This window comes from Sceloporus occidentalis, unplaced genomic scaffold, assembly GCF_023333645.1.
Source record: "Sceloporus occidentalis isolate IW3139 unplaced genomic scaffold, rSceOcc1.0.p SCAF_9, whole genome shotgun sequence".
Classification (NCBI taxonomy): Eukaryota; Metazoa; Chordata; class Lepidosauria; order Squamata; family Phrynosomatidae; genus Sceloporus; species Sceloporus occidentalis.
The window spans coordinates 36,884,935-36,900,075 of NW_028316989.1; the positions used below are offsets into that span (position 1 = coordinate 36,884,935).

The 15,141-nt window shown below is 44.1% G+C and overlaps 2 protein-coding genes across 2 annotated transcripts; both read right to left on the minus strand.

The window, feature by feature from the left end:
• Positions 1-462: 462 nt before the first annotated feature.
• On the minus strand, positions 463-6,839 carry LOC149307277 (uncharacterized). The gene is made up of 3 exons (XM_089538696.1): positions 6,763-6,839; positions 3,688-3,857; positions 463-2,545 (listed from the first exon to the last, which is right to left on the minus strand). The coding sequence occupies exons 2-3, from the start codon at positions 3,823-3,825 to the stop codon at positions 2,240-2,242; spliced, it is 444 nt and encodes a 147-aa protein (XP_089394822.1). The 5' UTR covers positions 3,826-3,857; positions 6,763-6,839; the 3' UTR covers positions 463-2,239.
• Positions 6,840-10,654: 3,815 nt separating this feature from the next.
• On the minus strand, positions 10,655-13,648 carry LOC149307278 (ATP-dependent chromatin remodeler CHD2-like). The gene is made up of 4 exons (XM_089538297.1): positions 13,607-13,648; positions 12,618-12,822; positions 11,609-11,807; positions 10,655-11,039 (listed from the first exon to the last, which is right to left on the minus strand). The coding sequence occupies exons 1-4, from the start codon at positions 13,646-13,648 to the stop codon at positions 10,655-10,657; spliced, it is 831 nt and encodes a 276-aa protein (XP_089394423.1).
• Between the last annotated feature and the right edge of the window lie 1,493 nt (positions 13,649-15,141).

Consider the following 15,141-nt stretch of genomic DNA (forward strand, 5'->3'; position numbering starts at 1 on the left):
GAGAAGTGACCAGTGGGGCCAGTGCTATTCAACATCTTTATCAATGATCTGGATGACAGAATTGGGAGTGGATGGCCCTTGTGGTCTCTTCCAACTCTACAATTCTATGATTCTATGTTTTGGCATGCAAAAATGACTGCTTCCCTCCACGATGTATCGTTCTAAGGGCTATCATCCTATTGGACGGGCCTTTTCCTTCCATTCCCTGCAAGGCTTTAAAGTCTAGCCTGGCAAGGAAGGGACAAGGGGCAATGTAAAGTCGAAGGCTTTCATGTCCAGCATCCATAGTTTTTTGTGGGTTTTTCGGGCTATGTGGCCATGTTCTAGCAGAGTTTCTTCCTGACGTTTCGCCAGCATCTCTGGCTGGCATCTTCAGAGATGCCAGCCACAGATCTTCTCTAAAGATGCCAGCCACAGATGCTGGCGAAACGTCAGGAAGAAACTCTGCTAGAACATGGCCACATAGCCCGAAAAACCCACAAAAAACTATGGACAAGGGGCAATTTGGATAATTTTGATGCACGTTGGAGATTTACTCCCATTGGATGGATCAGAACCGGACAGGTCAGAAACCTACTGGTCAGGGGTTGCAGGGCAAGGCAAAGGAAAGGCTGCGTGACCTTGCTGAAGCCGGTTAGACCATTCACTGGAAATTACTACAGCTGTCCCTCCTTACCCACGGATATTTTATCCACTATAGGAGGGACACTATTTTGCTATGCCATTTTGCGAGGGGATATCACCCAGAGGTTATTATGGTATATTGGATGTCATTTGGTCAGGGTCATCGTTGATCCCTAAGTCCATGATGTTGAGAGAATCAGTTCATTGTGTCCTTTTTGTCTCATTCATGATGAGATCCCAGTAGTTTATGGGAAAAATTGCCCATCTTAGGACACTATTGTGAGTTGGAATTACCAAACAAACTTTTAAAAGCTGATAATTAAAACTTGATGATACCCCCTCGTATTTAATGGGACTTGAGCATCCAAGGATCTTGTTATCCACGGGGGTCCTGGAACCAATCCCCAGTGGATAACAAGGGAGAACTATACACAGTTGGATGGTTCAGACCACTGGTTCCTATTGGTCTTGGGGGTGGGGCAGGTTCACATTTACAGGGGAAGGTGGATACCTTCCAAATAGCCAACAATCAGCTGCAAAGTCCATCTCGCAAGCGGTCGTACGATCAGGTCAACTTTAATAATAATAATAAATAAACTGTTTATTTATAGCCCGCTTTTCCTTGGCAGATCAAAGCGGGTTACACAGAAATACACAAATGTACACTTTACAAACAGTAATCATATAAACATCCAATCAATATATAAACTATTAAAAACAATGTTAAAATTACAAAATTAAAACCACACAATAACTAGCATAAAGTGCTGGTGCAACAAGTGCAATGGGGAGAGAGCAGATCTTACAACATCTGGGGGAAAGCCTGTTGGAAGAGGAAGGTTTTTAACCTCTTCCTAAATAGGTCAAGGGAGGTAGCCGAGTGGAGCTTTGATCAGGATGCTCTGTCCAGGTATGACCAGGACTCCAAAAGGAGAAGATTAGATGGCTACACGTCTCAGAGCTATCCCCAGGAAGATCTCCAGCCCTCATCTCCTGAGTCCGAAGTCAGCCCCTCCGTGAGCGACAACAACCAGGGGTCTTCAGAGCACAGCCGCTCTTGCCACTGAGAGGAAGCCACAGAAGAAAGGCAGGTGCCCTCACCAACTGGGTCTGAACATTCCTATTCAAGTGCATCCACAGTCCCTTGCACCTAAGGAAAGACCAACACTGTCCTGTTTGTTTCTGCACATGGAAAGGCTATCCAGGACTCCCTCAAACACTTCACGTGACTTGGAGGGACAAGTGGTGAGGATACGAATGGGGCAGAATGCAGGATGGCTTTGGATGTTGCTGGAGTGAGAGAGGCCATCACAGTTTAGTAGGAAGACAGCTTTGTTAGCTTTGGAGGAGCACCCCTAAATTTGCTTCCATCACACCCCACTTTGCAGGCATTTTCATTACCCCAAATCCAACAGCCGCTGCCCTCCATGTTTTATGCTGGTTGGGCATGATAGGGACTCTTTCACAAGGCGGCAGATGCCTGGTTACTTCCCAAAGTGTTGGATGGACATGCAAAGCAAAGGGGTGCAAATCCCGTGTTTTGTCCTTGGTTTCATCCCAAAGAATGAAGTGTCAAAATGGCTGACAGCTGTCAAACTGACCTAGCCCCTGATTCTTACAAATCTTCTTCCTCCACCTCTTGAACCAAAATAACAACGAGATCTTCCTCCTTTACTTCCTCCTCCTCTTCGTCAGATATCACAATTACATCTTCCTCCTCCTCTTTATCGGAGATCTCGATGGCATCTTCTTCATCCGAGATCTCGATGATCTCATCCTCCAAAATAAGGATCGGTTCCTCCACCTCTCCTCCCTCAGATATCCAAATCGATCCTTCCTCCTCCTCCTCCCGATCGGATATCACTATGGGCTTGCTCTCAGCTGTAACATTGTCTCCAGCTGCAGCCTGGATGTCTTTGGGCTGTGAACCAAGAAAATTGGGCAGCTTAGTCCTAATGCAAAATCAGGGGTGTGACTAAATCAGGGATCTGACCACGGAAAGAAAGGAGGGGAAGTGGGCCTAGCCTTGCCTTGTTGTTTGCCTTCTGAATGAATGAATGAATGAATGAATTTAATATGGCACATGGCCAGCACCAAAATATGGCAAACATACAAAACATGTAACATCAGGTGTACTGCTATAGCACAAAGATATCTTTTTATATTTGCCTTCAACTACGGCTGATGGAATGATATTAAATCTTGCAAGCATAAATGCTCTTCTAAATTTGGGGATGTTCAAGTTATCAAAGTATTTGGCATGTATGGAAACTCTTTCAGTTCCCCCAATTATGGGATAGAGAATTGCTTTGCTTTTGTGCGTTTGTAGGTCAATATCTTTAATTCTCTGTGGGATAACAGTTTTTGCTTTATTATCAACCAACATCTGTACATGATCTCTTGATAACCCAATAGAAGAAAGTTTCAAAATTAAGGAATTTATCCAAGTTGATCTAAAAAGGTCCGTTAGTATTAACGGGGCCAAACCAATAGGGTTGTGTTCTTGTTGTATGTCCCCAAGTCATTTTTGACTTCTGGAGAGCCTACGGCAAACCTGTCATAGGGTCATGGGAGAGACAGCCTATTCATCTGGGCAGCTTTAGAGGCCCAGTTGGCATCAAGATTTATTCTATTGGATGCCAAGTAAAAACATGACTTTTTGTTTGATCCTTTAACGGGCCATTGGAATTAATTCAGATTTGTTCATTTGTTCTGGCTTCCAATTGTTTTAACAAGCTGTAGGACCTTCTGTTTTAATTTGCCATATTTTAAAAAAATATGGTTTTAGCCCACTTAAATCACTCTTATTTTAATTTGCAAAGAGATCCTGTGGCACCTTTGAGACTAACTGAGCAAAAGAAATTGTAGCATAAATTTTTGCAGACTCTGTCTCCTTCCTCAGATGCAAGGAGTGGCCTAAGGTCCTTTCTGGGCAGCCCTTCACTCCATGCATCTGTGGAAGGAGATCAATCCTACAATAGCTGATGCTACAACTTCTTTTGAAGGCACAAGGCCTGGTCCAGCACCTCTTGGCTTCTCCATTGGGCTTCCGGCACAACTGACCTCTTTCTTGCTGCTGGGTTCGCCATCTGCGAATCCTTCCGTGTCCGTTGGGATGTTTTGGCGCTTTGGCCTCTTGGCAGGATTGGTGGCCTCTGCCTCGCTCAGTGAGCCAGATGGACTTTCCAGTCTTCTCTTCATTTCAGGGCCTGGTTATCAATCAGGGCCTGAGCCTGGAAGAGTTAAGAAGGATCAGCTAAATGGCTTCCAGAAGGTACTTCTGCTTAGCTTCCCAAGTATTATTTGCTCCATGGCATAAGAGAAATACCTGAGCTCATGGAATTGCGATATTCCTAAAATGTTGTTTTGTTTTAATTCATGGTGGCCAAAGGCAAACTTATCCTATTCTTGGCAAGATTTATTCAGAGGAGGTTTGCACTGCCTTCCTCTGAAGCTGAGAAAGCATGATTTGCCCATGGTCACCCACAGTTTCCATGGCTAAATGCAGCTTTGAATCCTCATCTCCCATCATCCTAGTCCGACACTCAAACCACTATACTATATTGGCTCTCTATTCTTGCAATGCAATCTTCAGATTCTGAAAAGAGGACAGGTTAGCAGGTTTGATGGAAATGGTATTCTGGCCCTGGAAAAGGCCAACAAACAACCTGCACAAGGTTGGTACCGGCCCCCTGCACCCTATAACTGTGCACCCACCTCTATGCCTTGGAAAACAAATTGAAGGCACCCTCCTGGTAGGTTTTGTCTTGAATTTACTCCCAAATAACATGTCTTCTTTGAAAGGTTGAAACCATTGGGTTATTAAGGAGCAACACTGTGAAATAGCATGGCCCTAAAAGAGGTACATAATTTTCTATATGGGGTGGAGAAAGTGGAAGGAGATACAGTTTTCTCCTTCTCTCCTATAACTTGATCTTGGGGTCATTCAGAGGAGCTAGGAAGTTCAGAACAGAGGAAAAAGAAACAAAAAATTGCATTGCAGTTAATGTACACTGTAGCAGGCTCCGACTTCCATGTTAATGGGGCACTGAATATCCATGTTGTTGGGGCATTGGGTTCATGGTGCTGGATCCTAGTTCCAAGATAGGGGTCATTCCCACTGGCCTATAACGTGGGTCTGGATGCGAATCATGGGTGCATCGTTTCCATTTGAGCGCGAATTTGACCTGCATTGCTTCGAAATTGTTCCGATTGAGATTCGATGCCTCTGCCTGAGCACCTGAGCAGCAGATGGACTTTGCAGTACATGCCTGCATGATCGCCCCCCCCCCCCCCCCAGACAGCCCAGGGAGCAATGGAGGAGGCAAAGGGACTTGGGGTCATTAGAGGCTCCTCTTCTCTCTTTCCCAGAGGAACTATGGGAAGACACAGATGGGATTTGCACTACATGACTGCATGATCGCCCCCCAGACAGCCCAGGAAGCAATGGGGAGGCAAAGGGACTTGGGGTGATTAGAGGCTCCTCTTCTCTCTTTCCCAGAGGAACTATGGGAAGACACAGATGGGCTTTGCAGTACATGCTTGCATGATCGCCCCCCAAGACAGCCCAGGAAGCAATGGGGAGGCAAAGGGACTTGGGGTGATTAGAGGCTCCTCTTCTCTCTTTCCCAGAGGAACTATGGGAAGACACAGATGGGCTTTGCAGTACATGCTTGCATGATCGCCCCCCAAGACAGCCCAGGGAGCAATGGGGGAGGCAAAGGGATTTGGGGTCATTAGAGACAGTTCAGACCAAAAGACAGAGCAAATTCACCAACCCACTAACATGGGAGTCACCAGCTACTGCTCTCTATCTGACTTTCTGCAAGCCCTTGTACTCCAGTTTCCCCTTTCCCTCCCAGTTAACATTTGGAGATGAGCCAAATGCCACTAAGCATTCAGGGCATAAAATACTGTTTGAATACACTGAAGTTCTGGACCATGCCAACCAATACCATGTCAGGATGCACAGGGAAGCCATTCAAATCCACAAACACCTGGACAATTTCACCTGGAAAGAAGAAACCCTTAAGGTGATCAAAATTTGGCTACCAGTCCTGAGGAATAGCAAAATAAGGACTCAGCAAATGCAAATAGGAAACCATTCAGAGTCAGGGGCTTTCCCAGCAGATAATTGATAACCAATTAGCAGACATTAATCCTCGTTTGCATTAGCCTCCCAGGCTGAGGCCAGCCATCAACACAGAACAAGACACATGTAAATCACTCCTGCATTCCCAGGCTCACACAGTATATATAGACCCAATTTTTCCAGGCAAAGCATTCTCTGAAGATGCCAGCCACAGATGCTGGCGAAACATCAGGAAGAAACTTTTCTGGAACATGGCCACATAGCCCAAAAAAACCACAAAAAACTATGGATGCCGGCCATGAGAGCCTTGGACTTTACGTTGGAGATGATCCTTTGGAGATGGTTGAGAACTGAAGTCCAATTGAAAAAACAATGCCATCCTTTTCTTTTACCAACATGTTTTCTTTTTTAAAAAATGCTTACCGTATATACTTGACTATATGTTGACCTCATGTATAAGTCAAGGGCAAGTTTTGGGGCCAAAATTATGGATTTTGCTATGATCATTTGCTATGATAAGTCAAGGGTAAAACCTAGGGGCATACAGCAAAGGATCTAAAGGATGAAGCAAAGCAAAACAATGTCAAAGAATTGATAAAATTCCATCAGACATAACTCTTTGTGCTTACTCTTAAGACTGAATGAATGAGAGAGGAGAGGGAGTCAGTGTTTCACGTATTATACTCTTGCTTTTCACCAGGGGATGGTTCCTCTTTTTAAATAAGAGTTAAGATACAGTACTTACACTGACCCTAAGTCGACTCAGATTTTTCAGATCAACTTTTTGACCTACATTTCTAGACTTATACATGAGTATATACAGTATGTTCATTCTACATTTTGTATTCTACACCACCTTGAGACCCACTCCTGGGAGGAACGAAATTGAAGAAATAAGACAACCATACACTTGAACCCAACTAATGAAGGTCTGCTTAAGAAGGATGCTATCAGGTGAGCTCAAATAGTCCACCTGGTTTAAAGCGATGCCTTCCCAAAGCAGAAGTAGCTAGCATTTAAATAAAGAAAGGACTAGATGCACTTACTATGAAGAGAAAACAGCCAGAGAAAGCAAGAGAGCTCTCCAAACGATCAATGGCACCAGAACCAACCGAATGGTATGGCTCTGGGCAGTTGAAGTCTCCAGCCTCAACCACCTCCAGACTTCAGCTGATGCAACTTCCAAGGATCAGTTGGCCAAGATTCTCCAGGATCTCCAAGGAAACAAAACAAACATTCTGTTTTGTCCCATCTGAGCACTTCCCCACCAGGTCCAAATAGATGGGTTACCATTGCTTTCAATGGGATAGTTTCAATGGCGTTTTAAAATTTCGTAGTTTTTAGCTGATTCTTTTGGGGAGGTGCCTTGGGTCCCCCTTGGAATAGAAATGGAATAATTCTTTGCATCAGAAACTGGAAATGCTGCTTCCCACTCCACAACAAAGGCACATATCAATGAAATTATGCTCTTGATTAGGATTGGGAGAAGTTGGGTCTCCCTTATCCAAAATGCCTGGGACTAGAAGTGTTTTGGGTTTCGGACTCGTTCAGATTTTGAAATGTTTTCCTAAACATAATGAGAAATCTTGGACATAGGCCTCAAGTCTTATCATGGTATTCATGTATGTCCATATACGCCTTCTACATATTGCCTGAAGCTAATTTTATACACATTTAATTTATTTTATTTATTCATTTATAGGCTGCCTTTCTCCCAGGCTGGGAGCCAAGGAGGCTGATAATTTTGTGTATTAAATAAACTTTGTTTCCATTGAACCATCAGAAAGCAAAGGTGCCGCTTTCTCAGCTACCTATGCGGACAATTTTGGATTTGGGAATATTTTGTTATTTGGAATCCCAGATAAAAGGTGCCCAACCTGCATTGCACTAACAGTAGGATTAAAACCATTTTAAAACGTCCTTTAAAACAGTACAGCACTATAAAACCCCTTCTCTTCTTAACCATCTGTTCCCAAAGGCTTTCTGGAATAGAAAGTCTAGGTCTCCAACATCCTTTGCAAGCTGCAGGGAGCCAAAATATACAGAATAATCCCAATGGATTTGTAAAAAGCAAGGGATGAAAACCAGAGTCTGGGAGTCATATTTACACCAGGACCTGACATGGAGCACCCCTGGAAATGATCCTCTGTGTTTCTCTCTCCCAAACCTGCACAATGCATAGCCTAGTTGTGTCTTGTGTTTAAATGTGGGGAAGAAATCATACACATTGGAGAGAGTCCCCCAGAGAATTGCCATGCTCTATCTGTCCTGTTGATGTGGAAAATCTGTTTGCAAAGGGATCTTGAAGCACTTTTGAGAGAAGCTGGTAAGAGAACGAAGCTGGTAACATGAACTTTCCTAGACTTCAGGCGACATCGCATCTCAAGAAATAGACTCAAGTCCACAAAATGGTCTTCTTTTTTCAGTTAGTCTCAAAGGCGCTACAAGATCCCTTTGCACACTGTATGGAAAATGGCACCCATGCATTTATTTCTTTATGCATTTTACAACTCGTCTCTAAGGCAAGGGAGGTGGTCTGTGTTTGAAGTATTCTGCCATCTTTTTGCCATGAAGAGCTTGAAAACAGCCAGATGTAAAACTCAGATATGCAAAACTTTAATTCTGTGCAGCAAAGAGACAGAACTCACAATAACCACCGTTTGCATCTCCCTTTCACTAACCAAGAAATAAAGACGTAAACTAACAAACAGCCAAAACACCACAAGTAACCAAAAAAAGCACAAGGCACAAAATGTTCATCTCACGTTTTAATATAGAAGAATCCAAAGTACAGTTGTTTGTACTAAATAGGAAAATTTAATACATACTCTATAAACAACATATTTACATCAGAAACCATGAGGAAACCAGCAGAATGTTGTCACAAATATAAATTAATATTAAGTACTGTTTGTTTAGGTGACAGGACCAGTTGGTCTTTCCCCTTTAAGGTCAAGGTTTTAAGGAGCAAATGTACTTTCAGCTCTGGATAGTGGAGGAAATGTATAGGACAGGACAGGACAGGACAGGGCTGCAACATGGAGGATACCTATGGGTCACTAAATGTTCCCCATCGTCCTCTTCACTCTCAAATCTATGAGTTATCCATCCCAAATGGACACCGATCCAACACTCCTAAATGTTTCCAAAACCCAAAGACAAAAACACTGGATTTTGCACCCCTTCACTTTGCACGTCCATCCTCCATTTAACACTTTGGCAAGTGACCGGGCATCTGCTGCCTTGTGTCTCTATCATGCTCACCCAGCATAAAACATGGAGGGCAAGGGCTGTTGGATTTGGGGTAAAGAGGGCTTCTTTTCCCCCGTTGTGTTGGAAAACTGCATGCCAATGCCTGCAAACTGGGGTGTGATGGCAGCAAATTTAGGGGCGCTCCTCCACAGCTAACCTTTCAGGATTAATACATTGCTGGTTGTTGACAGAACACTTCAAAACAGCCTGGTTCCCCTCCTCTTCATACATTAACAACAGCAGTGACTTGAACCCCAAACAGGAGATTTTGGACTCAGTGTGAACCGTCAGAGTTCCTGCTTTTCCAGTTTTTATGGAGTAAGTAGCTGCTGCTCAGAGCGCACAACATGTCCACAAGCACGTCTGATGCTTCAGGCAGGGGTAGGCAACCTGCGGCCCACGGGCCGGATGCAGCCCGGCGAGGCCTTGAGACCGGCCCCAGCCCAGTCCTGCCGCCGATTGTTGCCGGGGCCTTTGGCGTCTTGCGCGAGGGGCATGGTGGGGCAATTGTCTATAGAAGCCTCAGAAACATGCATTTATCTTAACATTTTTTAAAAAATCAGCAAATTTTTTCGCGTGTCCTCCATTTTTTATTTTAAAAGTGACCTCCATTTGAAAATTTTGTCCTACATTTGTCCCGGTTTATTTATTTATTTAATTTTTAAAAAATTATTTATTTATTTATTTATTTATTTATTTATTTATTTATTGGCTTCAGCCCCCCAGTTGTCTGAGGGACAGCAACCCGGCCCCCGGCTCAAAAGGGCTGCCTACCCCTGCTTCACCGCATAAGAGGTGATGAGCCATCTGCTGTGGCAAACAAGGGCTTTCTGGACCCCAATACGAAGCATAAGGGCATCCATCTTGTGATGCTTTCAAACACTAGGTACAAAGTCAGGACAGGACCTTTTCAGACGCCAACAAGCTCCACTCCAGTCCTTGAGGGGCATTTCCTTCTCTGTGCAAAAATGTCTGATCCAGACGTGATGGTCCTTCATCTCTTTGTGAAAGAATAAAGAGGGGAGCAGAAAGGGTGTTTGTGTATGTCTTGGGGCATATCCAGAAAGATACTAAAACACCAGAGGGATTCCATCTAATCCCATTCCTATCCTTGGTTTCCCTTAGAAAGTGGAATAAAGAGGATGAGGGGGAAATGTCAGAAGAAAAACAATGGATATTGGGAGTTAGGAGGAGGGAGGCAAGTGTTCCCACCTCTTTCTTTGTTCTATTTCTTTTGGGGTGGCATCATGAACCAAAAGAAAAGTCCTATAGACAAAAGTCTTTGAAGCCTACATTGGGATTTTTCAACTCCGTTTGTTGCACGTCTCCCCATCTGCGATGGCCTCCCTTTCTCCAGCAGCACCCAAAGCCATCCTGCATTCTGCTCCATTTGTGTCCTCAGCAGTTCTCTCTCCAAGTTAGGAGTCCTAGTTTCAGTGTTCAGAAACAAAAAACTGGCACAGGGTCGGCCTTTCCTCAACAGGCCCACAGAACCGGGCAGAGAAGCCAATGCCCAGTGTTCAACCAGTATGGGACTATGGGATTGGGGCAAAAACCCAGTTGCCCCCATTAAATCCAATTCTTACATTCCTCCCCTTCAGAAACACAGAGCCAACACAGCAGCACATTTAGAGTCTCTGCTTCTTGGTGTGATGAAGCAGCAGTGGCTGCTGTCAATCCCTCGGATCAAGTTAATTCAGAAGCAGTTCTCCTCCTGCTCAGCCTCAGTCTTGGGCTCTGTGTCTTCTGGCTGTTCCAGTTATATTCTGGATTGCTCTTCTGTTCAACAGACCTGTCTAGGGGTGACTGATGATCAAGCGGAGACTTGGCATCATGGGGGGACTTCTGTGCAGGTGGAGAGTGAGGATCGGAGACTTGGAAGTGAGGAGGAGGGAGGATCTGCTTGTAATCGGAGGCTTTCTCTGAGTGGAAAGAGCGGTAATGGTCTGAAGGCCCCTGGTTGTGGTAGGGCACGGGAGGCCTGTGGTCAGACATCCATCTGAAATCCTGCTGGTGATAGTTCTGAAATTTGAATTCATCTGATCTTCGCTGCTTGGAGTCATGGTGGTGCCTGGACAGAACAAGAGACAATCACAGAGAGGTGTCACCTCAGAAGAAGACGTCCAGGAAAACCTCCTGTCCTTAGGAGTCTTAGGAATAATGTTGGGGTTGTTCCCCTAAATCAGGGTTCCAGGTTTTATTGGACCAAACCCCCAGAGGCCCTAGACAACATAGGCAAAGGCAAGGAACACTGGGAGTTACAGTTGAACAATATCTGGAGGGGTTGCCAATTTTCATCCCTGCCATAAATTGAATTGAAAGGAGACTGGTGCTCTCTGACCAAGATAATGCATTCTCTATCTCAGCATAACGTAAATATCTGACAGTGGAGTCATGCTATGTCAGTTCAATATTGGACACCTCTGTTCTGCAACATAGCAAAAATAGTGAGTGCATCCAAAATCAGCTCATTGCACAATAGGCAATGCACAGTTGGAGTATGGGATGTGCAATGTCCACAGACATGCTATTTTACATGTATTCATGTTCCTTAATGCACAAAAACACACAACACATGAGAGCAATTTGGTTCCTGGACAACACAAATTAGAGGTCCCAAGGGAGATCTTAAAGGCTCACCTGTCATAATAGTCCCTGTGTCCCCAGTGGTCTCGGTCACTGTTGTATTGCTCATAGGGCCGCTTGCAGGATGGGTTTTTTGGCCAATAGTTGCCTGAGCTGCGGTGAGGCTCCCCACGTGGTCGGCGGTCTCCATAGTGGTGCTCCTTATACCAGCGTTGGTCATATTGATGGTGCCGTTCTCCACCTCGCTCTCGCTCTGCATATGAAGGAAGGGAGCAGGGAAAGGGCTCAGTCTCTTCTGCAAGACACCCAGGAGTTGAGCATTTTCAGGGTTTGGGGTTTTTATCCCTGAACAGGATTATATGCAATCTTTGTCGTTCTGCCCAAGCTGAAAAGGGAATTTCTGCTGGAGTACCAATCAGTAAGGGCAATCTCCTGTAAGGAGCTCAGGTTAGATGCAATTTCCATGCTGTTTCAAAGGTTGCTTGTGCGATGCAGCGTGCAGGCAATTGTATTTCTATCATTTTACAGTGTTTTTTTTTAATTTATGAAGGACTAGTTATAAAATTATACACCAATGGGTAGTTATACACAAATTCAGTTATTTCTTGTAATGACAAAGAGTGTATCCACACTGTAGAATTAATGCACTTTGACACCACTTCAACGACCATGTAATTTGTAGCTTTGTGAGGTTTTCCCTATCAGAGACTCTGGTGCCCCACCAAACTACAAAACCTAGAATTTCATAGCACTGAGCCATGGAAATTAAAAAGGGTGTCAAACCACTTTATTTCTGCAGTGTGGTAGCAGCAAAATCCTGGAACCCCAATAATTGAAAGAGCCTCTCTCTTCATATACAGCTGTCCCTGGAGGAGCAGTCAAAATTCCCTCTTCTATACAACTATTAAAGGTACAAGAATCTGCTCCATTTTTCACTCCAGTAGCCCTACAGAGCAATGACTTGGGAGGGGGCCTTCTTTTCGGTGGACCCTTGATGTGGAATTCCCTCCCCATGGAGGTCTGATGGAGGGGGCTGAGCATCAGCTTCCCTTTGGTCTCTTACCTGCACCACTGAAGTGTCTTTTGTTTGGGTGGTTGTAGTTGTCACATTGGTGTCCATGCATCTGGGGAGGATGAAGTTGATGCTGGTGGACCTTCTGAGGAGGACCATGAGGTATCTGAGGGACCATGGAATCCCGGCTGGACCCAGAAGGCTCTGGCCGAAATGGCTTCTTGACCCCCATGGGCTCCTCCTTCTTCTTCTGTTCCTGCTGAGAGCAAAAGAGAGTGGAAAGGGAGAAGTTAGTGGCCAACTTGAGAGTGAGCTGGCCCCAAAGGTTCCTGGATCCCGACTGAACTACCTGAGGGCAGAATAAGAATGGAAGCTGGTGGTCTCCCTATATTCCCCCTTCCCATATCAGCAGGGCAGTAAAGTCACTCTAGTAGAGACATTATTGAAGGTGCTACATCCAAAGTGATGCAAGGTAAGAACCGGAACAGGCTTTAAACTTTGGCCAAGAGCAAATTTACTGCCTGATGATTTGGATTCTCCTGGCTGCCGTTCCCTTGAACTGCAGTCTATCATTTTTATGACAAATAATCAGTTTGGCAGTTTCAAATCGTGGTATATGTTTTATTTTTTAAAAGAGACTCTAAAAGAGGAATTTATCATTAAGCTTCATGAATAGAGCACTGTAAATTTACACAGTGCTTTACATACAATCAGTTAAAAATAGAATAAAATCAAATCAAATACGCCTACCTATGGCATATGTTCTATAAAAACAATTTAATGTAATACACATTAATACAGTACATATTAACATTAAATAATAAAATATATTGTTACCTTATCCAGGAACACCTTATCAGGCTAGCAATTAAAGGTGTATCTGGATGTTTTCCTAGAGGATGTGTTTCTTGCTTGCTTATTTATTTATTCATTCATTCATTCATTCATTCATTCAGAAAACTCGTATCATTTCCCTTCATTGACAAGAGTCCCAATGGCAGCTTACATGCCATACTCAAACATTCTTATTTTCAATTCACCTCCTCATCCTGGGACCGCATCTTGTGTGCCATCTTATACATCGTGTGCAACTTCCTCACATCAAATTCGGTAAACTTGGACACAAATATCCACAGGTTCCTGGGAAATAAAATGGATTGTATTTTCCCTTTGTGCTTGTCGAGTGCCAAGAAGCCAAAAAATCAGGTTACCATCTGTGTGTGTGTGTGTGTGGGGGGCTCTCCTGGCCCTAAAACAGCCTGATCCTACTGAAAGTGTGCCAAAATCACACACACCCAGGTGGCATTTGGAAGCAATTTAGGAAGTGCAGCCTTCTAACCCCTAGACTTGTGCACATTCGGTCTAGACCAGTGATTCCCAAACTTTGGTCCTTCAGGTCAAGTCACAGAATCCCCAGTCATTTTGAGCAACAGTTGGGAATTTTGAGAGCTAAAATCTAAAACCTCCAGAGGAAGAGTTGGAAGAGTTGAATCATAGAGTTGGAAGAGACCGCAAGGGCCATCCAGTCCAACCCCATTCTGCCATGCAGGAAATTTCAATCAAAGCATACTGAACAGATGGCCATCCAGCCTCTGCTTAAAGACCTCCAAAGAAGGAGACTCCACCACTCTCCAAGGAAGGAGTGTGTTCCACTATCGAACAGCCCTTACTGTCAGGACGTTCCTCTTAGTCCAACACACAAAACACACAAAGCTATATCCCAACCTCCTATCCAGGAAGAATGTCAAAATGTTCTCCATTTTGAGCATGACTGAGAAACATGAGTTTATATTGTTTTTTATTAATGTTTTTGGCTTTTAGTTGGTTGTGTTCTCCATTTTTTGAACATCCTACAATTTGTCCTACATCATGTCCTACATTTTTCCTACATTTTGAGGGGTTACCTGGGGGGGGGGCACCAAAATATTTCTTACCTAGGGTGGCCAAATATCTAGAGCCAGCCCTGGAGGTTGTTGTTTTTTTTTTCCAGTGCCGATAACCCCTGAGTCACAGGATGCCAAACCTCTAAGATCAAAACATCCAACTATACTCCAGGCAGGGATTTTATTTTTAAACCTTATTAATTGATCAAATTCAAATGAACAACCTTTTTTCCTCCTTGGGGTCTGAGGGAGGGAAGACCAGCCAGACTGTGCTTCCTAACACACTACACATATTATAGTGCTGGTTAACATCCCAGCCTCATGTGGTCACTCTTGGCCAGTTCATTCCCTCTCCTTTCTGAGTCCAGTCTGCACACACCACATTCCCAAACTCCTTCCACCCACCCTGGCTTTTGGCAACATCTTTTCTCCTGCCTTTGTCCCTCTCTGAACATCATTAAAACTGAACTTGCTTCTCATTATCATACCCACAAGTTTTGGATTTCTATGGCTATTCATATAGTCTATTTATAACGGTCCTTCCTGGGCGACAATCCATTCCATGCACCTGAGGAAATAAACTTCAGCAAGATAGTTTAGTGGGAGGTATCATAAAAGTCCAGTTCCTGACAAGCCATTGGTCACATAATTGCTTTGCTGCATCTGCTGACATTTATAGACGGTTTAGGTAA

Bases quoted from the DNA above. Each gene is read 5' to 3' on its own strand.
- LOC149307277 (XM_089538696.1), bottom strand. From the start codon at position 3,825: ATGAAGAGAAGACTGGAAAGTCCATCTGGCTCACTGAGCGAGGCAGAG. The intron at 2,546-3,687 runs GTCAGTTGTGCC...CTTGGTTCACAG, and splicing joins AACCCAGCAGCAAGAAAGAG to CCCAAAGACATCCAGGCTGC.
- LOC149307278 (XM_089538297.1), bottom strand. From the start codon at position 13,648: ATGTATAAGATGGCACACAAGATGCGGTCCCAGGATGAGGAG. The intron at 12,823-13,606 runs GTGAATTGAAAA...TGCTCTCAGCAG, and splicing joins TGCGGTCCCAGGATGAGGAG to GAACAGAAGAAGAAGGAGGA. The intron at 11,040-11,608 runs GTGAGCCTTTAA...TGTTCTGTCCAG, and splicing joins CACAGGGACTATTATGACAG to GCACCACCATGACTCCAAGC.